Genomic DNA, 23,852 nt, shown 5'->3' on the forward strand with positions numbered 1-23,852 from the left:
ACATTTCTGCCACATTTTATCTTTTCTGCCATGTATTCTGCCTACTTCTGGTTTACATAGTAAAAGATATACCTCTATGCTTACAGAAAAGTGCTTATCCTAGCTGATTCAATACTGTAAATCTTCTACTTAGAGAACCTCGCTGTCGCCATCCTCTAGAAGAGTGACTTGATATTGTTAAGGGTTCATATACAAATTGTAGGTACCTGCTGTACCCCATATTCTGCAAGTCAAATATTCGCCAGTTAAAAACGAGGGAGAACGAGCGGTATTACAAATTAGGAGGGCGGTGTAATTAACTGGGAAGGCGGTAGCAGAATGGGTGCATTTCGCTGTCAAAATTCAGGCATGAGGGGTCCCATTAACAATCCCGAATTTCTACAAGTCAACTTCAGACGCTTGCATTAAACCAAACAAAATAAACTCAAATAGAACAAGACAAAGTTGGGTATCGTCCGCAAACTCCTGCTACCGTTCGCGTAATTCATGAAGCGGCGTCAATTCCGAAGATTCAAATCTTGGCATTGTTAGCATAAGAATATACAGAGAAGATTTATATACTCACCAACGCAAGAGGAATGCGGTGAGGAACCCGACCATTATGCAACAGCATAGCCACGGCCTTCTGTAGAGTAGCCTATAGCTTGCGGTATGCCTCACGAATGTGCTGCTCAATGGGAGTACGCCCCTGGGTCGAATAGACCGGTCTCGCGCTTCCGCTTCTTGAGGTTCTTACCGGCCTCGGCCCCCCCCCGCGACGGTGCTTCTCGTTATCTTTATACTCCTTGACTTTAAGCGCCTCATCGGTTAGGGTCTAGACGATCTTAAATGTAAGAAATCCGAGGACCTTGATGTTGACAGATCCCGCCCACCAGCAACCGAGTATTATCTAGATACGAGGCAACTTCAGGCACAGCAGCATGGATGAGGCCATCAAAGTACGGCGTGTCAAGTGAAGTCCAAGCGGCTTGGGATGTTGCAGCAAGGAGTCATGGACATGCTCAGATATGTACAGAAGTCTTTCCCACCGATTCAAGGTTGTCTCTATGACAATTGAATTCTTGAAAGAGATTTAGCGGAAAGCAATAGTGTTGAAAGCAAAACCAAAGTTGATTATAAATCGGACAAACCATTTTAGGACGTAATTGTACTTGGAAACCTTATCATACATAACGACGTAAGACTTGAACTAGTCAAGGCTCCGATTGATGTGTAAATCACATTGATTGGAGGTGGTGTTTTCCTTGTAGCTAGGGTTTTTGGCAATATTGAGATGAGATTTGAGTTTGAACGAACCGCTGCGGAATTATAAGATCTACATAGCTTGCACTGGCTGATGACCGAACTATACTGTTTCTAGTTATCAGAAAACATGAAGGACTTGGCTATGTAGTCCACCCAGTCACTTTGCAAGCCCTATGTACACCCCCCAAGGCTATGCTTTTAGTCCCGCAAATAATCCCACATTACTAGCCCCAGGATTTTACATCACAGTGGGTGAAATAATCAAGAATCCTAAATCACCATGTGGCGCAGGAGGGTTCCCGGTCCTATAGAAAATTACCCCATGGCTTCCCAATCGGTTCGCCTTGATATCTCGTTTCAGCCGGTCTCATTAAATGTCTTATTTGTAGACTGGGAACCTTCCAAGGTTGGGTTCCTAGGCTTGAATTATGAGTGCTATATACTAACAAAAATCGCTGGAATATAAGTCGAAGAGCCGTATGGGCAACCCATATCAAACGATTGCCTTCGAAGCGTCTCTAACATGCTAAGTTGTCGCAAGTTTGTACTGAGGGTATACGTGTATTTTATGAAGTAAATACACCCTTTGGTATTCATTTCACTGCCGGTATCAACATGACCAACAAGCAGGTTGGTCGTGTTCTCAATAACTTAACAGGGGGGTGCATTACCCCTCTTTGAAATACTCTCTCTATAGGCCACTGGGCAGCCCTTGGTTTCAATCGAGGCACTTAGCGCTTAGTGTATGTTGACTGTCCATCACATCACTCTCACTTGCCTATCATACCACTCACCGTATGCATGCACGCATATCGTGCGCTGGCATGAGCTAGGCAACAAGCCGACTCCTGGGCAGAGCCTCCCTTCCGTGTATAAAATATACATGATTTCTGGATCTTTCCTATCTCCTTACTCCTCCCAGCATTCTCCATCCCCCCCGAAACTTCCCTTATTTCCACATCTGAAGTTTTCTGTCCACACTTTTTACGATCCGCACTATCCACGTTACTAGTGCACATCTGCCTTCGTCCGCCAAGATGCCTCTTCGACCAAGCTCCGAGATTGCGGGTCTGTATGAGAACTATTCACTATATGTCTTGCTCAGCAGTCGAGGCGCTGCCCCGGGCTTCCACTGGGGGTTGTTCATCCCGACCAACACTCCAGTGGGAGATGTGTGGCACGCGACCAATCGAAGCGGCGGCTGGAACGTCACGCCCCGATCGTCCAGTGACGTTCCCTTCTCCATGAGCCTTGTCCTGGCTTTTAAGCTCGCCTCCCTCAGCACTAGCGCATTCGAAGCCTGCAAAAGTATCCTAGACGCATTTCCCTTCGACTACTCTCACTCTCCAAACACCGGAGAGCCATTTTCCTGCCGAATCTGGGTGAAGGATGCACTTGTGGAGCTCCACAAGAATGGAATAATCGTACTTCCGCGTGATATCTCTGTGATCGAAGCCCAGTTACTCGAACGGGGCTATTCGCACAAGGATGAGGTAGAGGGAGGTGCGGACAATGCTGAGGTCGACAACAACGGATTGGATTGATCATTTTGGATATTTGATTCATCACTACTGGGTTGTCTTCATGAGAGGGCCGTTCAGTAACCGAGTCGAAAGATATTCCAAAGACGATGCAAATAAGATCAAAGAAGGCGAGAGCAAGAGGAGCCATGATACTGTCACATAGTGAACTTTACATACATCCCAAACATAAATGAAGTTCTGCTTTATCCTATCTAGAAAGCCTATATGATATAATTTGGGCTTAAAAGGGGCCTGATAAATCTGATAGCATATTCTCCACATGTAGCTCGTCCCGGTAGCCCTCAAATACTCGATCAACGACATCAACCAGCCATCGAGTCAAGCTGCGAACTGTGTAATGCATCTTAGTGTACTCCCAGTACTCTGGAAAAAAGCCCGCATTCTCCCAATCGACGATGCCGGTAATCTTGCCGTTCTCAGCGAGAATGTTCCTAGGATTTAGATCTCCATGCGTAAATACGATCGCGTGTGGGGTGGCATGCGATTTGGCCGCATGCCTTCGAGTATCTTCCGTCATCATTCTAGTCAGATAGTCGTGAAAGTCGGTCTCTGTTTGGAAGCGCAATTCCTCTGACTGGCTATCAGGGATGCGCCAGTCCAGGATCCCGCCACCTTGAGAGTTACAGATTTGAAATTTGCTGACTTCGTTAGGGATCGCTCGCAGCTGGGCGACGTACCGCTTTAGGTCGGTCACCACGTTTTCCACTTGCTTGTCCGTCATAGTATTGAGCAGCTGGCCGATCGGACGGCCTGGGACCTGGGTCATGAGCAAATATGAAGCATTAGGGGTTTCCAATATATCAATTGCTCTTGGCGCAGGTATTTGAGTGAATTTCTCCACCATGCCAAGAGTATGAGCCTCTGCCCGGTATTGAACTGCCTGTTGCGGTCGTCCCTTGCGTAAATACAGCCCGAAAGGCAGCCGTTGGACTCTTGGAGAAAGGGATTGTCCATAGAGGTATAAGCCAACCGAATGGAGCTTTTCATACGCTCTATATCGAATAAAATATGGCAGGGTGGTCCATATTCGTCTGATGGTGCGAAATAACAGCGTAGGCAACAATGAGAACCGAAACATGTTTGCACCTGAAAGCTATTAGAAATGATCAGGAAAAGCGAGGTCCAAACCTACTGGGAGCATCCCGTTGTTCTATCATGTGCCTCCGTGTCTCCATCCATGCCAGTGACTTGGAAAATAGGGCATGAAGCTCAAAAAGAGCTTCGTGGGGGATAGGAGTTTTATCGGTGGTTTTATCATCAAGAAGCAACATCTTTGCTGATGGAGCAATGGACATTTCACTCCGAGTTTTGTACCTGTACAGGTTGGTGTTGATGCTATACTTAGTCTTAAATCAGCGTGCACTCGTATAAAGGGCTTGATGGCGACCTACACTCTTTCTGTAGGGTGAATTTTGCGGGTCCCAGCTCCGGATCTTAAGCCATACCTCGCCGGCCTCTACAAGCTCGAATGCGGAGACCGACAACAGCCAGAGATTATCAAGTCTCTCCATTGACGAGTTCAAGGGAAGGATCGACCGAAGCGATTGCATGGAATCATTGGACAGAAAAGCGTAAAGCATCTCAAATAGGCGAGCCTTGTGTGCTAGTGTCAACAAAGACCGCATGATATGGAATGAATATACTTACCCCCTCGACTAAATCCGGATGCATCAACACCCGTGGTGGAACGATGTGTACAAAGTGCAGGTCAGAATCCTCCGGTGACTTGAATTGTGTTTGTGTGAGGCAACAGCGCCCGCCGTCTCTTTCATACACCAGCCGCTGGGTCTCAGCGGACAGCCCTGTTGCTACAATAGGCCGAACTACACGATCGCAAGTCAGGAATAGAAGCAAGATAAACTTGTTTGGATATAGCTATGACATGCTTACACATGCTGACCAAATATTTCCAATCTGAGAGGAATTCCGAAATTGTCCTTGCTGGGACGGAGTGCGAGGTGCCATCGATTGCGGTCTCTCGTAAGAAGTAGCGGGCTGCTTCCTGGGGATTTCGTGCATCCATGAGAAAAGCGCCCAGAATAGAACGATCTGGATGCGGCATCTCGGTGATAGCCAAAAGGGCTTGATATTGAGGACATTGTTGGTCTTGATAGAAGAGCTGGGAAGCCGAACCCCGGATATTGCATGGAACCGCCATGATTAGAAGAATGGGGAATCGCCTGGGACCTGGATAATCAAGTCCCGACAGACATTCAGGGAAAAAAAACAAAAGCAGAAAAGGGGAATACGGGAAAAAGGAACAAAGGAGCCTAAGATGTCTGGCGCTGGGGTTGAGGTCACATGATGTGTATGCATACCACGAAGAGGTCTCCCAAGAGATTGATATTCTTGTGTCTCTTCTATCATCTCCTTTTTCCTTTTTCATGTGTTCTTTTTTTCCTTCTTTCTCTATTCCCTAAATAAATTAATAATGAATGGTTCCCGCTGGAAACCACTCTAATCACCGTTATTATTAACCTATTTTAAACGAGTCCCCTTGTTAGTGCAGAGTATTTGCAATGTAATTTCTCATCACCACGTACTATTGTGGTTTTTTTGGCTATACTAGTTGTCTGAAACCCGTTCATTGCCCGCACCCGAGCAGAAGCAAGGCCCGAGGATGGTATCGTACGGTCAACAAAAATGTATTCCTAGGAACAAATCCTTAAATTGGAGATTGTTCCAAATCAATAGGTCTGAGTTTGGTTTGCTACTTAGACATGGCGGTTGGGTTTGTTTGTAATAAGCAGAGTAAGTGTTTCATAACTATACAGGAGCTACTCCATGGTGATACAATGTATGGAGACCACAGTACTTCAGACAAATTAGAGCTACTATAAAGCGACACAGGATTAATGCTGTCTCGGCATGCTACCTCATACTCTTTGCCAGAGCTTTAGACAGGTGATATCAGATCGACCCCTAGTGACTCTTAGCCTCCAAAACCAAAATCCTTTAAGATAAACAAGAAATGACCGCAATATGACGGGAGATAGTCGTCATATCTATTCCATACGTAGCTAAACGGAGTAGCTCCTCGCCTTTTCGTGCTTAGATGTTGTATATGTTGCGTGTGGTTTGCAACTCGGATAGGAGCGAGACCACCAGCGGGTCGCGTTAACACTAGTCCACTTTTGGAATGTTTATGGGAAAGTGTTGCACGTGACACAACTAGCGTCGTGTATTTTCCGCTAGGGGTCACCTGATACCTAGGGGCCATTGACCGCCCAACAAGCCAAACAAATTTCCCCACCATAGCTCTCCAGCGCACCTCACAGTTTAGAAAATCGTTCTTCTTTCAAATCCCAATCGAATGCTCGCAGTCTTCGTTAAATTAACTTGGCTTATGGGACTGGCACATGCCGTCCCGGTACCTCCGACAAGATGCTGAGGGATTCTGATATAGATTCCTTGAATGGGCATCTACTGTCCTTATCGCGAGAGCAGCAAAAGCAGCATGACAATCTGCAGGATTTGCTCGGCCAATTCAAGAGTCTGTTGGACGACTATAGCTCGCTCAAAAGTGACTATGAAGAGGTTAAAGAAGGCCGAGAAAAATACAAAAGACAGGCCAGAGGGCAGGTAGGAGTCGGCAGGCTTACAGGATGCCCTAGAGCTTAAAACTGACAATCAAGCAGGACCGTAACCCTTTTGTCCTTGTCCTTGTAGATGGAGACGGATATCTGGTGAGACTCTCTTGCTTTCCTCGGTATCAAATCCATCGACTAACACATCTTCTAGTTCAAAGAACATTTCTTGAAGCATGGCAGCGAAGGTGGCATTAATGCTGCCCGCGAACTGAGCGACTCTGTGAAAGAGCTTATGCATTCGACAATGGGAATGCAGGCCGAACAGTGTCGGATCATGGTTCGTGTCTATGCGAACGTTCTCGGTTTGTCGAAGGCGTTAGCTCGAGCTGGACTTATGGGCCACGAGGCTCGATCCATGTCACCATTTACTTCATCATTTACCCGTGCACAAGAGCTATTTGATTATGTCGATGCTGCAGAGAAGAAGGAAGGCAGTGATTTCAAGATCAGAGGTAATGAACAATCCGGCATGAATAATCTCGTTGTTGTACTGATGTGTGCTGTGAAATCAAGAAATGTTCCGTCTCTTCGTTGAACTCAACCAATGCCGCCATATCTATTTTGCTGGCTGCCACGACACTGGATACGGCTCCCTGCTGACGCCATATAGAGGCAGAGGTGACCGTATCACCCTCATCAAAGCCGCTGGTTTCCATCGTGAATTCGAGGACTTGGATATCCCTATCAGAGAATTACCTTCGGTTTTCATGTCTACCCCTCTACTTAACAGCAAGCCACCTACAGGCCCGGCTGCGTCTCCGACTGTGGCCAAGTTCAACGGTGGAAACGGTACACACTACGTATCTAATGGCATAAATGGTGCTAATGGCGCAAATACCACCAAACCAATCTGCAAGCACTTCCAAAAGGTATTTTTCCTGATCACATAATGTCAGTCGCGAGTAAGTTCTTGACTGACATTGATCTAGGGTATCTGCAAGTTCGGCATCGGCTGCAATAAACAGCACGTTATGCCGAACCAGTCATTGAATCATCAGCCGTCGCCTAAATACTCAGGTGCAGGTGATTCACCTAAACAACTGTGGTCTTCCCCTACAGTTGTCGGGCGCTCCGAAGATTTCTTTAGGTCCATGCTCCCCTTGCCGAGTATCAAAACGGAAGAATTCATCCCAGTCAATAAAGACGGGGACCGTATCGACCCATACTATCCTCACCCGTCGCCTGAAGCCTTTGATCAGTACCACGCTCGAGCAAAAGAACACAAAGTTTGTAATAGCTACCATCTGTCGGGAGAGTGCGGTGACATGAGCTGTACCTATGACCACAGCGATGTCTCTGAAGTGATCATTGAGGTTCTGCGATACATGCTCCTCCAGCACCCCTGCACTCGGGGCGGCACTTGCCGATCAATCAAATGCTACATGGGCCACCTATGCCAAAAGCCCGGATGCAAGGCCGTGAAGAGCTGGCAGTGCCGATTCAATCAAGCTGCTCACACTCTTGATCTTCAAACCGCTCGATGGGACGTACCAAGTGACCAGAGCGAAATTGATCAATGGTCTGTCAGCGACGGTTCTATCGGGAAACGATCGTCGCCTATCGGTTTTAGTGGTTTCGCTTTCTAATGGAGAATCCGCGAAGAAAAAAATTGCATTCCATACCTACAGACAATCTCTCCTACCTGGGATGTCTTTGTATGCGTGAAATGTCTGCGACCGCAAGGACGGTCGCTTGACAAAACAGTGGGTCAATGGTTAGCACTAAACAGACAGATTTAAGAAAGAGATTTCAATGGGTTAGAAAGAAATTTGAATACAGTCATTTATCAATTGAAGTTTATTCCCTTGCAACCAGAAGCAGTCGGTGGTCTATTTTCGTAAACTGTAAACTTATATGGTAGATACGGCTAAGAGGCACCAAAGTCTTATTCTCACTGTTCCTGCCGTTAATCTCCTTGATCTGGTTAATTTCTCTTCGTGCCCAAATGGATAATAGGTAGAACTTGGAACCAAGGTTGGAATCATCTAATGCTGAATCAGCACGACTCTTTCCAATGTAGGATGTCTGTTGCTTAGGGAAGGTGCAAGGCACCTGGGCACTGTAGGAAGGCACGTGGGTTTGGGGTATAAAAGGAGTCCTGCCTCTCATCCCCCTGACCACCATCTCCCTATAGGCACCATGAGACAGCGTAGGAGGGTCCCGTAGCACCTGCTAACTTACCTACCAGTGACAGTGCATCAACATAAGAAGTTGTTGAAGTCCTGTAGGTCTGTACCAAATAGCAAACCGGGCTTTCTCGTGAATGTTCCTGAAGTCGTAGTTCTCATAGTCACTTGACGAGTCCCACGGAATACATGGGGGTGGTTAATCATACCCTCTTTCGTTTTATAGCTATATAGTCGCAGTCACGGAGGAAAATGAAAACATCACCCAAAAGACTTTAGAGCATGAACCCCATAGGAAGTTACAATGAGAATAAAAACATGGACACTTAATGGATCGCTGAGCCCAATTGTCTGAATTTGAGGTAGGGTGGCACTGATGATTCTACAAATACGTAATTCCAACCAGCCAGGCTCGTACTCGAGGAAACACCAACTTTAATTACTTTTCAACTTGAAAGCATATTCTGCAAGTAACCTTCAAGATGGCCAACACAGTGGAACCGAGAGTTCACCCTTTCTTCGAGCCTAAGACTTGTTCTTGGCAGTATCTGGTAGCTTGTCCTGAAACAAAGGAAGCTGCCATCATCGACCCAGTCCTGGATTATGATACTGTGAACTTGGCTATTACCTCTGAATCTGCGGATCAAATCATTGATTATGCTATGAAAAATGAATACACTATCATGATGTTGCTAGAGACACATGCCCATGCAGACCACCTCTCAGCAGCTTACTATATCCAACAAATTCTCTGGTCCCGCGGGGAACCTCACGCACCGATCTGCATCGGCGAGAATGTCAAGATCGTCCAAAGTTTTTTCGCACGAAAATATGCAATCGCGAAGGCAGATATCGACAACGCCTTCGACCACCTCTTCCAGCCCGATGAAATATTCCAGATTGGCCAAGTCACCAGCAGCGCCCTCCATCTCCCGGGACATACTCCAGACCACGGGGGCTACAAATTCGGGAGCAATATCTTCACCGGAGACTGTATGTTCAATCCAGACGTTGGCAGTGGCCGATGTGACTTCCCAGGTGGCGATCCTCGGGAACTTTACCGCTCGATGAAACGCCTCCTTTCTTTCCCACCGGAAACGAGATTATACACAGGCCATGATTATCCTCCTACCAACGAATACACTGCACGGGAGCCATTGCCGTATGTTACGGTTGGCGAGCAGGAGAAGAAAAACAAGCACATGAAGAAGCACACGACAGAGGATGAGTTTGTGAAGTGGAGAACTCAGCGGGACAACCAGATGCCTGAACCTAAGCTTGTACACCAGGCTATGCAGGTCAACGTACGTGGAGGCAAAATGCCAAGCAAGTCGCACAATGGAAAGGCATATTTGCTATATCTCCTTGATGTCCCAAAGGTTCTGGTGCCTGGAGTACAAACGTAGGCAGCTATCGGACATTCAAAATTTAATATTTTGGATTCGTGATCAAAAATATATAGAGTGACAAAAATGTACAACATGATATTTACTTCATACTTGGTGTTTGTATTTGGATTTGTAATTTTTCATGACTACCTGATTCTAGTCCTAGTTAAGTCCTTCCCTGGTATGATCTCAAGTATCACCATTCACTTTTTACCTCGAACCTTGACGTATGCTTCCTGTACTTCTTCCCGTGCCGCCATAAGCCCCAGCCACTTCTTGATCAAAGGATAGTTGTCAAGTGAAAGGCCAGCGTAAGAGTACGCGCGTACCCAAGGCTCAAAATGATAATCAACGGCAGTGACCCGACTGGGTACAATGCTTTCACCGCGAGTCTTTTTCAACTGACCCTCAAGAACATCGTAGCAGCGATAGCTCTGCGCTGTATACCGCTGGAGCGCATCATCATTCTTCTGTGGGTTATAGTTTCTGAACAAATAAAGAGTAAGTATCACCCGGCGATTTCTTCCGAATTCACAGTCACTAACTTAAACCAGGTTGCCTGTCCTGTCATGGGGCCAAGCGTTGTCAACAAGAAATACTCCCACTTTTCAAAATCCACAAGATCTTGAGCCGAGTCGCCAGACGGACCAATCGTATTACCCTTGTCATAAACACGGCGGACGTAGTTCATGCATGCCCCGGATTCCCACGAGACGACACCGGTGCTGGGATCTTCGATGGCAGGAACGCGCCCGTTCTCGTTGATTTTGAGAAACTCTGTGCCCTTCACGCCACTTTTCGGATTGTCGCTGAAGTCCCACAGCTTCACTTCGAATGGAACATGGAGCGCCTCGAGTGCCATAGCGATTTTGACTGGGTTTGGGTCCGTGGCATGGGCGTGAAGGATGAGTGGCTTGATATGTGCAGCCATTGTTGGATCAAGAGGTTGGTATTTCGTTTTCGGTGGAGGTGTCGAAGGGAAATCTCATCCCGAGTGGCTAGAAATGAGGCATAGGATAGGATGGCGAAATGAGCTCACCATGATGTAATTTGCCCATGAACTAGGGTAATCTGGTTTAGCCTGATTTTCGGTTGGTGTCAGGAATATAGTGGGGACGATGTTTTGTACTTAACATTGTCTACTCCGTAGTTTATGAGAGGATCGACAGGTAGTAGTTTTACCGGTGCGCCGGTTAATTGGCGAAATATCCCTTCAATAGGATCAAAGCTAGCAGTCTTCTTGCTACGGAGTCGGTTTTGTTAATGCGGGGAAATAGATGCAAATTTCAAACTAGAAAACATTTTGGAATTTCCGTTTGCCTTCTTGTTTCGCTCGATTATCTCGCGAGCTGCCGGCTCATAGTTTAATTACCACCTCTAAAAGATGTTGTTCAAGACGTCAATATCATTCACTCTGCTTTCTGCAGTTGCAACATTGGTTTCAGCGTCTATCAAAAGCCATACTCGACCTCAAAAAAATGGGCTACAAGATCTAGTGAGAATAGCGTCACCCCGGTAGTACCATTTCACTAATGCATTAGAGATAGGTGACGTGGGACCAACATTCTATGATAGTACGCGGAGAGCGGCTCATGATCTTTTCTGGAGAATTTCACCCCTTTCGACTCCCAGTCCCAGGTCTTTGGCTCGACGTGTTCCAAAAAATAAAGAGTATGGGCTTCACCGGAGTCTCATTCTACATTGAGTGGAGCCTTTTAGAAGGGAATCACGGACACGTTATTACCGACGGGATATGGAGCTTGGATGAGTTTTTCGACGCAGCAAGCCAAGCTGGCTTATACCTCATCGCTCGACCGGGACCGTACATCAACGCAGAAACAACTGCTGGTGGGATACCTGGGTGGGTTCTACGAGAAAAGGGGGTTATTCGATCCGACAACCCTGAATACCTGAATGCAACAGCAAATTACATGTCGACATTAGGCCGGATTATTGAAAGGGGACAGATCACAAATGGTGGTCCAGTGATCATGGTTCAGCCAGAGAACGAGTACTCCACCTGGCCTGGAGTGACTGATTTCCTGACTGAGATGAATCGGAATTATATGGCATACGTTGAAGAGCAGCTGCTTGATGAGGGTCTTACTGTTCCTTCAATTGTGAATGATAACTTGGTTATGGGATACTTCGCGCCGGGGTCAGGGAAAGGCGCAGTCGATATCTACGCTATTGACGCGTACCCGATGCGCTATGATTGTGAGCTTGTTTCCAACGTACCTCGGTGTTATGCGTGCTGTAAGGCTGACAGATTCCCCCCGTTAGGCGCAAATCCTACTGTTTGGCCTACTTACAGGTTTCCATATGACTGGCAAGTCACGCACAGACGGCAGAGTCCAACGACGCCTTTTTCGATTGCTGAGTTCCAAGGAGGGTCTGGTGAAGGATGGTAGGTCGATTCTTGCTTTTACCATATGAAAGGAACTAATGTAATTATATGGGAGGCCTGGTCCAAGACATGTACGGCCGGTTGGTAAACGAAGAGGCTGTCAGAGTTGTGTACAAGAACAACTACAATTTTGGCGTGAAGATCTTCAACATTTACATGGTGAGTCCATACAACCTCTTGGTTTTATATTGTAAACGGCGGACCTGTGAATTACGGGATGCGGTTAGTTTTGCCGTTCTGAGTTTAGCGCCCCATACACCGTCTTGTCACCTCTCCCTCCGTCGCCTTAACATAAAAGACCCGGCCTCGCCCTTTCGTCCTCTTCTTCCTCTCTATCTGCACTCATCGCCGCCCCCTTTCTTCCACTCTGGCCCCTACCGACTACGGCGCATTGGCTTTCAGCCCGACGTACTACCCCTTTCGTTTCACCAGAGATACCGCTCGATCTGACGCCTCAGCTCGTTCTCGCTCTCTGACCTGGAATGGCAGCCGCACAGGAGTAGAACCGCTGTGGTGATCTAGCTCACAGCGGCGTAGTGTTACTTCGGGTCGATACCCTACTCTTCCCCCAAAGGAGTGATTGCGCTATGCTACGAAGCTGTATAGGTCAATTCTGTAACTAGACCATGCCCAACTCCCTAACTTACCGATCTTTACATGTGCCATCTTCTTCCTCCCCCCCCCCCCCCCGTCACTTCATAACAGGAATCCACCCTGAGGGCCCTTCATACCTATGATTACCAGGATTCTTCGAACCACACGCCTCCCTCGCATTTACAGCCAATACGCGCTTTGCTCCCGCCAAAGTATCCTTGGATTCCCTACTCCGATCAGCCCTTCACGTCCCGCGAAGCCCGCATATGCACCACCGCATCTCAGCAATACCAGCTTCTCAAGAACAATGTCTACACCCTCGAAACACGATCTCAAGCTGGCTGCCAGTCTAAACGAGGCCGATGGGCTCGAGGCCCTCCTTAAAAAAGACAACTTCAAAACATGGGGCTTCGTGATCTACCGCTGCACATACCAAGATGATACCGAGTGGGGGAAATTCATGACCCGCTTCCTAAGCGCAGCCCCAGAGTTCCTAGAGTACTACAGTGGTCTTGATCTCCTCGATACATTCGCCCCAACAGTCTTCGAAGACCCCTCCTTCGAGGGTGCGACAGTAGTCAATCTCCGCGAGCATTTCAATAAGTGGGCGAAGACAGTAAGGAAAGAGGAACAAGGCGTTAGTGAAGACTATCGTGCCCGTACAGGACGCTATCGGTTCTTTATCACAGTGGACCAGGAAGCGTTAGAATCTGTTCTGAACGCCCCCCGAGGACTTTGATGAGGAGGTGGGGTTTGTTCGTATGGTTCATGCGGAATGGGAGCCGCAGGAATATGACGAAGAGGATATTGCGAATGGAGATATCGATCCTCCTGAGGAACCGCTTGAGGCTTGTACGGAACATGATGTTGGCTGGATGAGGATGTATTGGCGGATTACGGAGTTGCCGGGTTTCGGGCGCTTGCGTGATATCGATGATTGGCAGTCGTATTATGTTCGGTCGCCTGAGATTGCAGATATTCTGTGATGTCTTTATCTTCAAGTCCGCGTAGTTCGTTGCATATTTCTGATATACTAACGCATACATGTGAATGAAAATTACACCGCATAAAGAGCGCTACCGGCCCCGAGGTACATATTTCTAGGAATAATTGGATATGAGACGAACAGACCGGGATCAGACCAATAAAAACCACATTGAATATTCAGTCCAGAAACCACGCCGTAAGATGACGGGTGGAGAGACGGCCGTTTCTGGCGTCAAGCCGTCATTTTCGGCGTCGATTTCACAGGTCCTCATATTCTAGTTGTAATGCTTATTGTGGAATTCTCCTCAGACTTTCGGGGGCACCAACTGGGGTAATCTCGGCTATATGGGCGGGCATACATCATACGACTACGGTGCAGCGATTACAGAAGAGAGGACGATCTGGCGCGAGAAATATAGTGAACAAAAACTCGAGGCTAACTTCCTCAAAGTTTCCCCCGGATATTTGACCCAACTCCTCATCTTGGAGTAAACGGTACTTACGGCGCACCCTCCTCAATAGCTGTGACTGCTCTACTTGGAAATAGGACGAGGACGAATCTCTACGTTGTCAGACATGCCGACTTCACTTCAATCGATAACACATGGTACACTCTCACATTGTTGACAAGTATTGGGGACATCAAAATTCCTCAACTAGGAGGCCACCTGACGCTGAATGGACGTGATTCCAAATTTCGCGTCGCAGATTACGATGTCGGCGGGATCAATCTGGTCTACTCCTCCGCAGAAATATTCACATGGGCACGCGGGTCGGGATCGACACGTGTATTAATTCTGTACGGAGGCGCTGGGGAAACACACGAATTTGGTCTGCCTAGTCATCTTGGAAAGCCAACCGTCATCGAAGGAGACAGCATCGAAATAAAACAACACGGATCTGCTTGGGTTGTAAAGTGGCGTGTTACACCAGCCCGACGCATCATTCGGGTAGCAGATCTTCAGGTATACCTGCTCTGGCGGAATGAGGCATACAACTACTGGGTGCTGGAGTTGCCCGTATCAGGTCCAATTGGAAATTACACATCGCCATCGAAGAGCCTGGTAGTTGTCAAGGCCGGATATCTTATCCACACAGCTGATCTGATAAATAAGCAGTTGCGCCTGACAGGGGATGTGAATGCTACGACAGAAATCGAGGTCATATCTAGTCCAGCTACAAAGCTGAAAGGCATCACCTTCAATGGGGAAGTGCTACAGACTTCAAAAATGCCCAATGGGAACCTCCAGGGAACTGTCAGATACAATCTTCCCACGTTGGACATTCCCGATTTGTCCAACATGGAATGGAAGTTCATCGATTCTCTCCCTGAGATCCAGTTGTCGTACGATGACTCAGCTTGGACGCCCTGTACACGAAGCTCAACACACAATCCACGGCAGCTGGATACTCCGAGTAGTCTGTACTCCATGGACTACGGATATCACACAGGGTCTTTGCTATACCGTGGCCCATTTTAACGCCAATGGCCAAGAATCTAATGTTTGGTTGAATATATCTGGTGGCGCAGGATTCGGACGTTCTGTATGGTTGAATAATACATTCCTTGGCTCATGGATCGGGTCGAGCGCCGACTCCACCGTTGTCCACAGCATGTCGCTGTCATCCCATTTGTCGCAGGGAAGAAGCCCCTATGTGATCTCAGTGCTGATTGATCACATGGGTCAAGATGAAGAGGCTCCTGGCACCGATTCAATCAAGTTTCCACGGAGTATTTTAAACTACGATATTTCGGGTCACGACCAATCTGATGTCTCGTGGAAGTTGACAGGCAACCTTGGAGGAGAGCAGTATCAGGATCTAGCCCGTGGTCCTCTGAATGGAGGTGGCATGTATGCCGAGAGACAAGGATACCATTATCCCAATCCACCAAGCTCAAAATGGGAATTGTCAAACCCAGTCACAGATGGCTTATCGCACGCAGGCGTTGGATTCTATGCGGCATCCTTCAGGCTGAACATCCCCAGTGGATGGGATATTCCAATGAGCGTGGTGTTCAACAATTCAATTCAGGATAGTACCAAGCAAAATGCTCGAGGCAACAATTACAGATGCCAGCTATTCGTCAACGGGTATCAATTCGGAAAATATAGTATGTGTCCCTTTGGTTCACGGGACACGGTTCCATGGTTCTCACCCGGAATTCACCAACTCTAATTTCTAATTTAGTCAACCACCTTGGCCCCCAGACGGCCAGAGGGTATTATCAACCACGAGGGGGACAATCATATAGGCTTGACTGTGTGGGCACAGGACAGGCAGAGTGCAACACTGGGAAGGTTGGAATTAGTTCCCACATCCGTCATTCAGTCAGGATACACGAGACCTCAGGCCGCCCCACAGCCTGACTGGACCAAGGGAGCACAGTCATACTAGAAAGCGAGAATAAAACAATTGAACCGTGAAAGCTGGTCTGATGTTTGGTATATATACAGAACCAAGAATTTATATACTTGAAAGAATAGCCGAAAGAAAATATTAAAAAAAAAATATCCATGGCTCTGGATTCCATCGCTAGGTACCCAACGCAGCAACAGCTGCGACCAGGGCATCGAGGGCCGAGCTGTGTGTGGATGCATCCACTACTGCCTCAATAGGACCAGCCCAGTTGACGCCGAACTGTCCTTGTTCATTGCGATCATTATTCCAAATGCTGTTTGCACAGTTATCTATTACCTTCCGGTAAATATTATGTGGAGATGCTTTCTGCAACATCCGTAGATTGCGAATAAAAATTCCCTTGAATTGTGTGCCATCTGGAAGGCATTGTGGCTCACAGAATTCATGAATGATATTGTTCGAATCGGCCAATGTCTCAATGGCTGCATTTGCAATCTTGTTGGCAGATGGCAGGTATGTGTTATTGGGTGCCGCTATGTTCAATTCAACCAATCCACCGAGGACAACTCCTTGATTGTACGACCATCTGCAACAGGTTAGCCAAAAATAAAGATAATCGGAGAACACGATGCCTACACAGTATCTCCGTTGTTCTGACAATTGTCTAAAAGGCCATCATTGATGGTACCATTTGGACCAATGAAGGCCTGGGCCGTAAACCAGTCCCATTCCTTCTGAGCCCAGCGGACATAATACTGTTTTCTCTCGGCGACTCGGTTTGCAAGGTGTGCTGCGACAGAGAGAAATAGCTCATTCGTAATCGAATTCACGTATGTACTGGTAGGATTCCAAGGAATACCGCCACCACCACAGTTAGTGCCCCATGCGTCCGCCTAGAAAGAATCAACAAACGTCCAAGTACACACAGAATCTGACACTATACATACCAAGCTCTCAAAAATTCCCTCGGCCAGTTCTAGGTACGTCCCCTCCTTGGTGACATCGTATGCTGCAATCCATGCAAGGGCCCACCATCCATCATCGTCATAAGCTTGATCCAGCCACTGGCTAGCATTGACGGAAGTTTGTGGTTGGTTGTCACGAGTGTAAACAGTCTTATGCTCAGGTCCGGGATTCGGATTGGACACTGGCCCCACGTGGAATGTATTATTGAAGACATATGTCGCTGTATCCATCACCGATGGGTCAAGGGCAGCTAAATCTGCAACTGTATTCATGCAGCTGGCACCATCCCACCAGCCACAGGTATCCCAAATGCCACTTTGGGGGTTATACCAGCCCTGAAGGGTCTGGAGTGCATTCCGGGCTCTCGTTCCTGCGTCATCGGCGACAGTATTTCCTGCCAGAAGCAGCAAAACAACCGAAGGTGCCAGAAGACCGTTGCGAGAGAACAACATGGTTGGGAGATATCAAAAAAAAGAAAGGGTCGGACCTTCTCGAGCGGAGATACTAATCGGCAACACATGTTAGCTTTAAATAAGACGGTTTCAATATTCAAGCCCGGCTCTTAGACACATTACAGCATATTCTAACAAGATATTTGTTGTACATTCTTGCGGCTGTGGTGCCTGGATTGGCGATCAAAATAAACCTGGCCCACTATAGTGGATCCCTAGACCCCCGATCTGCAATGATCGCCTCGTTGTGAGACTGAAACGCGAAGATGTACGCAGGTGGACGGTAATCTAAGGAACTAGCCTTGCAGCAAAACTAGTCTGATCTCAGTCAATTTGTCAATCTTCCTATTCCACTCTATCAAGGGGTGGAGTGTTTATTTATCAGGCGCTGTACGGAGTACAAGCCATGATATTGGCTCACTCCTTGCAATGTGATCCTTCAATCAATTGAGGTTTTGATCAGTCGACCCGACCGAGTTTACCTGGACCTGTCTGCAATGCAATGCGGATCGATCGGGGGCTACATCGAGTTCAGCGGATTGGCTCCGCTTGAGCGCGATCAGCCTCGAGGTAGCTGTACGAGACGCATTTTCTGGGCTACATACCATTTAAATCAGACTATGTATTTATGCACTAACGTCAGCTGCTCCATTCCAAGGTTATCATCCCCGTGGAAGACAGGTGTCCTGGCATATTTTTCATGTAAAACTACTTGCCTCGTCCAGAGATCGAATTCTATGTCCAGTCCTCAAAATGGTTTCGGGTGATACAGAGATAATATAGTACGATGACTTCAATTTCGATCTGCAGAGCAGCATCTCATTGGTCAACCTTATAAACATGCATGAGTCAGTCCTATAGAAAAAACACGGCGTTGTCGATATGAAATGACCGGTACCGAACATGATTGTAGATATAGATCGAGCGCTTCCTTCGCTGGGTGAACCGTCCGTCCCAGGAGCCGAGTATAATATATCCATGTTGACGGCCTGTAACATCTGTGAACTGTTGCTCCTTATATCGTTTTTCAATCTCAAAATCCACCACCTCATGTTGCCGCCGTATCTGTGCCATGATAGGATCAGGATCATCCGATTCAGTCGGATTTAGTTCACCATTGCCTTAAACTGCTAGTTCCATGACCACATAAGCCGTTGTAGTAGTCTTCGCATGATGAAAGATGAATGGATGCGGAGGCAGAAATCAACAATTAAATCCTTGGCGAGAAAATACTGCACGTGATGTATCACTGGTTTATCAGCTCTGCGTAGATAAGATAAGACAAGACCACGTGACTTGATGGGATCGCGCGCACTTATCCAACACTGATCCCACGTCACGCCGAGCTTTTATCAGACAAACCCAATTATACATGAAGAATCTGAGAGTCTGGCGCCTCAAAAAGCCTTTTTCGCTCACTTATTTATCTAGTGAAAATGCTAGCAATCCTAATAGTTACGATCCCAGTACCTACTAGTAAGTTGCTACACAATAATCCTTAGGACTGACTCGGCCTATGATAGGCCGAGCATATCATGATCGACCCTTGGGCTAGGGCCAAGAGAGACCTTCGAGCCACATTTATACGGCTATTCACTACGCTAAAGATGGGCATAAACATATCGTGGACGGGCGCTGACAAGCGCAAGAAAAACGAGCAAAGTGACTGGAAGGGGGTTATGATGGAGGCATATAATGCCAAGCAAGAAGAAAGTTGGCTATGGTGCCTAATAATACACCAATAGAAATCATCCCGTTAGCTACATATTTGTTCGGTTATGCACGGACAAGCAACAGTTGATGCTATTTTTGGAAAAGGAGGTGACATATTTCCCTTTGTAATGGACTTCTTGTCTATTCAGAGTTCGAGAAATATTTTGATAGCGGAGAGATAGTCATTGTACCAGACGTTAACACCAGAATTACGAATAGATTGTGATTCAACATGTGAGAGGCTTTCTGAAATCATAAAATCTGGAGCTCGATGAGTACGTAGGCGACCAGTTGGCCTACATGAGCATACGGATGTCAAACTTCTCGACTAGATCATCGGAAAAAAAAACCCCAAATTAGACCTTCGTCTCTCCTTCGTGAGATATTGCCGAGAATACTTGCCAAATCCATATTCTGGAGCTGTTGCTCTGAACTGTACGACGGGGAATCTTGACTTGATGACTGCATATATAGCGTAGTACAATCAACCGCCCATCACATGGCATCATATTCAATGTTGCCCAGAGCCTCAATTAATGAAACTATTTGCCACCCACCTGAGATTCCGGTAGGTTCATTCCGTCAAAAACAAGTGTTTGTTCCCTTGTGCGTTGACAATCCGCGAGCTCCTCGTGGTCTTGGGCCTTGTTTGCGTGATGTGCCACAATCTTGGCTACTCATGTGTAAAGCATCGCATATTCCGACAATCAGAGCTCTTCCAATGCTCCAGAATTCATGCCCAGTATAGTCCGCTTGTATGACCTCGTGACATGCAAAACATGATGTTGGCCTTTCGCAGTTATAAATCTCTTCGATATTTCCGATCTAAATCCAAAATATCCTCGTTATCGGCGCGAAAATCTTCAACTCATTACATCAAACTAACTCTCGCATCATGCCCAGCAACGGAGCCCACGAGATTGTATTTCGTATGGAAAATATCCTGCTTTCCTTAAACCATCAGGGCTGATATTATTTCTTCAGGGACTTCTATCGCGGCCTGTAATTCAGGCAGTGACCTACGGGTCTATATGCAAGATGTCCTGGGAAAGATCCGCGAGTCGAAGTACGACGACAAATGGAGCAACGGAACAGAGAAGAATATCATTGCTTCGGCCAAGCTCTATTCGCCTCTAGCTTGCACCTCCAGTGACCCTGAGAATGTCAGTTTTCCCCGGGAAAAGCCATCAAGGGCACAATTAACAAAAACTGCATAGATCCGAGTCTACTACCTCTCCACCGAGAACACTATCAATGATGTTACTTATGAAAAATCTAAAGGGTGGTATGAGGGTAATCTTGGTAAAGAGCGTTTTATTACCGCACCGTATTCAAAGCTGGCCGCTTGTCACCCCAATGGTCCCTACGGGACTATCAGGGTCTATTGTCAGATGGCAGACAACACGATTCAGGAATACGGACTGAAGGGTAAGTCATCAACCTATTATTGCTATATCATTGCTCACGGCGAAATAGATAATGGAAACTGGGAGATAATGTCGAACATGGGCTCAGCAATGCCCGGCACAGACATAGCGTGCACTGTGTTTAAGACTTCTGAACCAAATATCCGGTAATTGCTACTTTCAGGATTTGTTTCATGGGATACTAAAACTATTGATAGTGTGTATTTCCAGCATATGGAGCATGGCATCATCGAGAAGTGCTACGACAGCAAACGCGGCTGGTATGGTGGAGGCGCCAAGCTCCCAAAGGTCCAACCCCGGACGTCTATAGCTTGCACTAGTTACATGACCAGCTCGGAAACCGTCGGAATTCGGGTCTTTTACAATACTTCGAATACGATGCGTGAGATGGTGTACGACGGCAAGTCCTGGACCGAGGGACACTTCCTTGCGGACTGTATCCCGGGAACGCAGATTGCTTGCATCAGCTGGATGAATGGCCCGCGTCCGGAGGTTCGGGTGTATTTCCAGGCTGGTCATGAGATTTCGGCGATTACGGAGTATGTATGGACTCAGGGGCGTTGGTCATCCGGGAAGCTTGCACTTCCTCCTGCGTGATTGTCAATTGTGACACATCATGTTTCTTCGAAGTATACGTGTCGAATTGAAGGTCTTAGCTTAGCTCCGTCAAATTGGATTTATTTTGAGAATCATGTCTGGCTTGAGTAAAGAGCGCAATAAAGTTGTCGCTTGGCGGGGTAGTTCTGACTCACAACCCAAGGGAAAATATGTTGTGACTATTCTCCTCAAGAAACTCCCAAATAAAGTATTTTTAAACTGTTCACTCTGCATTTTCTCATCATGACCACAACTCTCAGCTCAAGGTTCCCATCGGACAGCAAGCTCGCACTTCACAAAGCAACAGTCGAAGACATACCAGCCATCAAAGAGATGGTCGATGCTGCCTATTCAAAATACATTGAACGCATTGGAAAACCACCAGCACCTATGACAGAAGACTGGGACCATGTGCTCCAAACGTATGAAGTTCTCGTTCTGAGAGACAATGCGCGGATCGTGGGCTCGATCACCTTCCACGACGACGAGCAGACAAACTCGCTCAAAATCGACAACGTGGTAGTCGATCCAACAGCGCAAGGGCGAGGCTACGGATACTATATGATCAACCACGCGGAAGCGGAAGCTCAAAAACAGAGGCTTCCCAGTGTAACATTATTCACTAATGTGAAGATGTTTGAGAATATTGGGTTCTATGCAAAACTGGGGTTTATGGAAACGGATCGCAGAATGGAGGGTGGGTTTGAACGTGTATATTTCTGTAAAAAGCTTTCTTGATGGGAATATTTTTCGACTGCTGAAACTCATTAGCATTTTGGGATACCATTCTCAGTCACGATGGAATGGCTCTTGATGATATTTTAAATTATGTGGATATTCTTTCAATCAAAACCAAATCACGAGCCTTCAGATTCGAAATAATTAACTATCACATGCGAATCGCCATGGTTCACGTGGGGACGAACATGTTCTGTCCCTTTTCAAAATATACATACAAGGTTTCGTCATAAAAAAGGATTAGGATGAGAGTATACAGACATAGAGAAGAGGAAGAAAACAGAGAAAGAAGAGGGAGATAAAGAGAGACATGAAGCGGTAGTGAAAACAGCTTGAGGGAACGAATATTTGTGGTAGTGACAGAAAATGGGTATCGAGGGCATCATATCACAAAATGGATATAGGGATAGAAATGAACAAAGGTTCATCCCCGCCATCCTGATTGAGATGGACGGTCAGGGAAGTTCTCCTTGCTAGAGCGTTTACTGGATTCCTCGGTGGGATAAGCAGGCTCGTGTGTGATTACAATGGTCGTTTCTTGGTAGACCTGTCCGATCGGCATCATTTCCTGATCACGGGCGTGGTAGCCATGTGCGGTGGGTGAAACGATGTTATCCGTTGAGCCGTTGCGGTCAATCTCATCAATGTAAGTGCCGCCGACTGTGTGCTTGGGATCAGCCGTAACGGTAGTTAGGTTGTTCCCGCCTCGTTTGCCTTTGCTGCCGTTGTAATTGTGATAGGAGCGGTCTTCGCTGGGTTCCGAGTCGATGATCAAGTTGCGGCGGGTGAGAGTGTACAGGATGACGTCGACCAGCCCGGAGCTGGTGATGATGGCCCCAGAACAGCAGAAGAATACAATGTTGGGTGTATCGCCGTGGGTTGTGGCCATGCGGCTTGCGGCAATGGGTAGCGATAGAACGAGGTAGATGATTGGGTAGATGGTCATGTAGCCCACGACACGGCGTAGGCGCTTGAGACTCTCCAGCTGGCTGTTGCCGAGGATAGCGGAGGCGGAAATCTGTCGGCGCAGCTGGAAATACATCACAGCGTAGAGAATGATTGTGCCGAACTCGGCGAGGAAAATCCAGACGTAGTGAGTCCATAAACGCGCGATTTCGTAGTCATCGCTGATCCAGCACCAGGCCCCGGAAAGCACAAAGATACCAGGACCGTGTTGTGCTAATGGGATGATTAACATTAAAATAACAAATGCCCAAATGCCGACCACGAACGAGACGAAGAACTTGTGGGACATTTTACGTCCACAGACGACTAAAAGGAATGTGTGGAACGCGATAGCAAACACGAACAGGCCACTGCTGGGATCTCCAATTTGCAGCCACAGCCCTTGAAGAAAGCATGCGGCGGAACTGGACTCAATCTTGTTTGTCAAGATCCATTGTAGAGAAATAATAAATCCAAGTGACTGTAGAAAATCCGCCAGAACAAGATTGTAGATAAGAATGATGTACTGGTTGTAACCGATGTAACGTGTATAACTGCTGCGCCAGAAAAAAAGTCGATAGGTAATGAAACCGAGGAGTATTGATGTTGCAATGAGAGAGAGGAAGGCCAAGACTGAAATTGCTATTAGACCTTCTCGATGTGATTCTGAAAGAGGGTCGATAGTAAGTTGAGCGGAGCTGGTCAAGCGAGCTGCCAACGAGTGCTTGTTTCCGGGTATCAAGCCCATGAGAATGACTGCCGACATGGTCGA

The 23,852-nt window shown here is 47.1% G+C and overlaps 12 protein-coding genes across 12 annotated transcripts; 8 read left to right on the top strand and 4 right to left on the bottom strand.

Annotated features, from left to right (window-relative positions):
• Positions 1-2,282: 2,282 nt before the first annotated feature.
• On the top strand, positions 2,283-2,789 carry N7518_000767 (uncharacterized protein; the record flags this gene model as incomplete). The annotated part of the gene is made up of 1 exon (XM_057181695.1): positions 2,283-2,789. One exon carries the CDS (start codon positions 2,283-2,285, stop codon positions 2,787-2,789), a length of 507 nt encoding a protein of 168 aa, XP_057047045.1.
• Positions 2,790-3,009: 220 nt separating this feature from the next.
• On the bottom strand, positions 3,010-3,555 carry N7518_000768 (aminoglycoside phosphotransferase family protein; the record flags this gene model as incomplete). The annotated part of the gene is made up of 1 exon (XM_057181696.1): positions 3,010-3,555. The coding sequence occupies one exon, from the start codon at positions 3,553-3,555 to the stop codon at positions 3,010-3,012; it is 546 nt and encodes a 181-aa protein (XP_057047046.1).
• A 2,618-nt stretch (positions 3,556-6,173) lies between these two features.
• Positions 6,174-7,965, top strand: N7518_000769 (uncharacterized protein; the record flags this gene model as incomplete). Its single annotated transcript, XM_057181697.1, has 5 exons — positions 6,174-6,371; positions 6,428-6,475; positions 6,531-6,831; positions 6,893-7,248; positions 7,309-7,965. 5 exons carry the CDS (start codon positions 6,174-6,176, stop codon positions 7,963-7,965), a joined length of 1,560 nt encoding a protein of 519 aa, XP_057047047.1.
• A 1,022-nt stretch (positions 7,966-8,987) lies between these two features.
• N7518_000770 (MBL fold metallo-hydrolase) lies at positions 8,988-9,911 on the top strand (the record flags this gene model as incomplete). Its single annotated transcript, XM_057181698.1, has 1 exon — positions 8,988-9,911. One exon carries the CDS (start codon positions 8,988-8,990, stop codon positions 9,909-9,911), a length of 924 nt encoding a protein of 307 aa, XP_057047048.1.
• A 185-nt stretch (positions 9,912-10,096) lies between these two features.
• On the bottom strand, positions 10,097-10,824 carry N7518_000771 (glutathione S-transferase family protein; the record flags this gene model as incomplete). Its single annotated transcript, XM_057181699.1, has 2 exons — positions 10,097-10,379; positions 10,439-10,824. 2 exons carry the CDS (start codon positions 10,822-10,824, stop codon positions 10,097-10,099), a joined length of 669 nt encoding a protein of 222 aa, XP_057047049.1.
• Positions 10,825-11,566: 742 nt separating this feature from the next.
• On the top strand, positions 11,567-12,817 carry N7518_000772 (uncharacterized protein; the record flags this gene model as incomplete). Its single annotated transcript, XM_057181700.1, has 4 exons — positions 11,567-12,127; positions 12,177-12,300; positions 12,356-12,459; positions 12,599-12,817. 4 exons carry the CDS (start codon positions 11,567-11,569, stop codon positions 12,815-12,817), a joined length of 1,008 nt encoding a protein of 335 aa, XP_057047050.1.
• A 384-nt stretch (positions 12,818-13,201) lies between these two features.
• Positions 13,202-13,880, top strand: N7518_000773 (uncharacterized protein; the record flags this gene model as incomplete). Its single annotated transcript, XM_057181701.1, has 2 exons — positions 13,202-13,510; positions 13,626-13,880. The coding sequence occupies 2 exons, from the start codon at positions 13,202-13,204 to the stop codon at positions 13,878-13,880; spliced, it is 564 nt and encodes a 187-aa protein (XP_057047051.1).
• Positions 13,881-14,226: 346 nt separating this feature from the next.
• Positions 14,227-16,192, top strand: N7518_000774 (uncharacterized protein; the record flags this gene model as incomplete). The annotated part of the gene is made up of 5 exons (XM_057181702.1): positions 14,227-14,369; positions 14,429-15,226; positions 15,285-15,994; positions 16,072-16,102; positions 16,156-16,192. The coding sequence occupies 5 exons, from the start codon at positions 14,227-14,229 to the stop codon at positions 16,190-16,192; spliced, it is 1,719 nt and encodes a 572-aa protein (XP_057047052.1).
• A 224-nt stretch (positions 16,193-16,416) lies between these two features.
• Positions 16,417-17,660, bottom strand: N7518_000775 (putative glycosyl hydrolase; the record flags this gene model as incomplete). The annotated part of the gene is made up of 3 exons (XM_057181703.1): positions 16,417-16,828; positions 16,879-17,135; positions 17,190-17,660. The coding sequence occupies 3 exons, from the start codon at positions 17,658-17,660 to the stop codon at positions 16,417-16,419; spliced, it is 1,140 nt and encodes a 379-aa protein (XP_057047053.1).
• Positions 17,661-20,404: 2,744 nt separating this feature from the next.
• On the top strand, positions 20,405-21,397 carry fleA (fucose-specific lectin FleA; the record flags this gene model as incomplete). Its single annotated transcript, XM_057181704.1, has 3 exons — positions 20,405-20,536; positions 20,591-20,801; positions 20,964-21,397. The coding sequence occupies 3 exons, from the start codon at positions 20,405-20,407 to the stop codon at positions 21,395-21,397; spliced, it is 777 nt and encodes a 258-aa protein (XP_057047054.1).
• Positions 21,398-21,640: 243 nt separating this feature from the next.
• N7518_000777 (GNAT family N-acetyltransferase) lies at positions 21,641-22,135 on the top strand (the record flags this gene model as incomplete). Its single annotated transcript, XM_057181705.1, has 1 exon — positions 21,641-22,135. One exon carries the CDS (start codon positions 21,641-21,643, stop codon positions 22,133-22,135), a length of 495 nt encoding a protein of 164 aa, XP_057047055.1.
• Positions 22,136-22,559: 424 nt separating this feature from the next.
• Positions 22,560-23,846, bottom strand: gprC (the record flags this gene model as incomplete). Its single annotated transcript, XM_057181706.1, has 1 exon — positions 22,560-23,846. One exon carries the CDS (start codon positions 23,844-23,846, stop codon positions 22,560-22,562), a length of 1,287 nt encoding a protein of 428 aa, XP_057047056.1.
• Between the last annotated feature and the right edge of the window lie 6 nt (positions 23,847-23,852).

This window comes from Penicillium psychrosexuale, assembly GCF_028828465.1.
Source record: "Penicillium psychrosexuale strain IBT 29551 chromosome Unknown utg000001l, whole genome shotgun sequence".
In the NCBI taxonomy this organism is placed as follows: domain Eukaryota; kingdom Fungi; phylum Ascomycota; class Eurotiomycetes; order Eurotiales; family Aspergillaceae; genus Penicillium; species Penicillium psychrosexuale.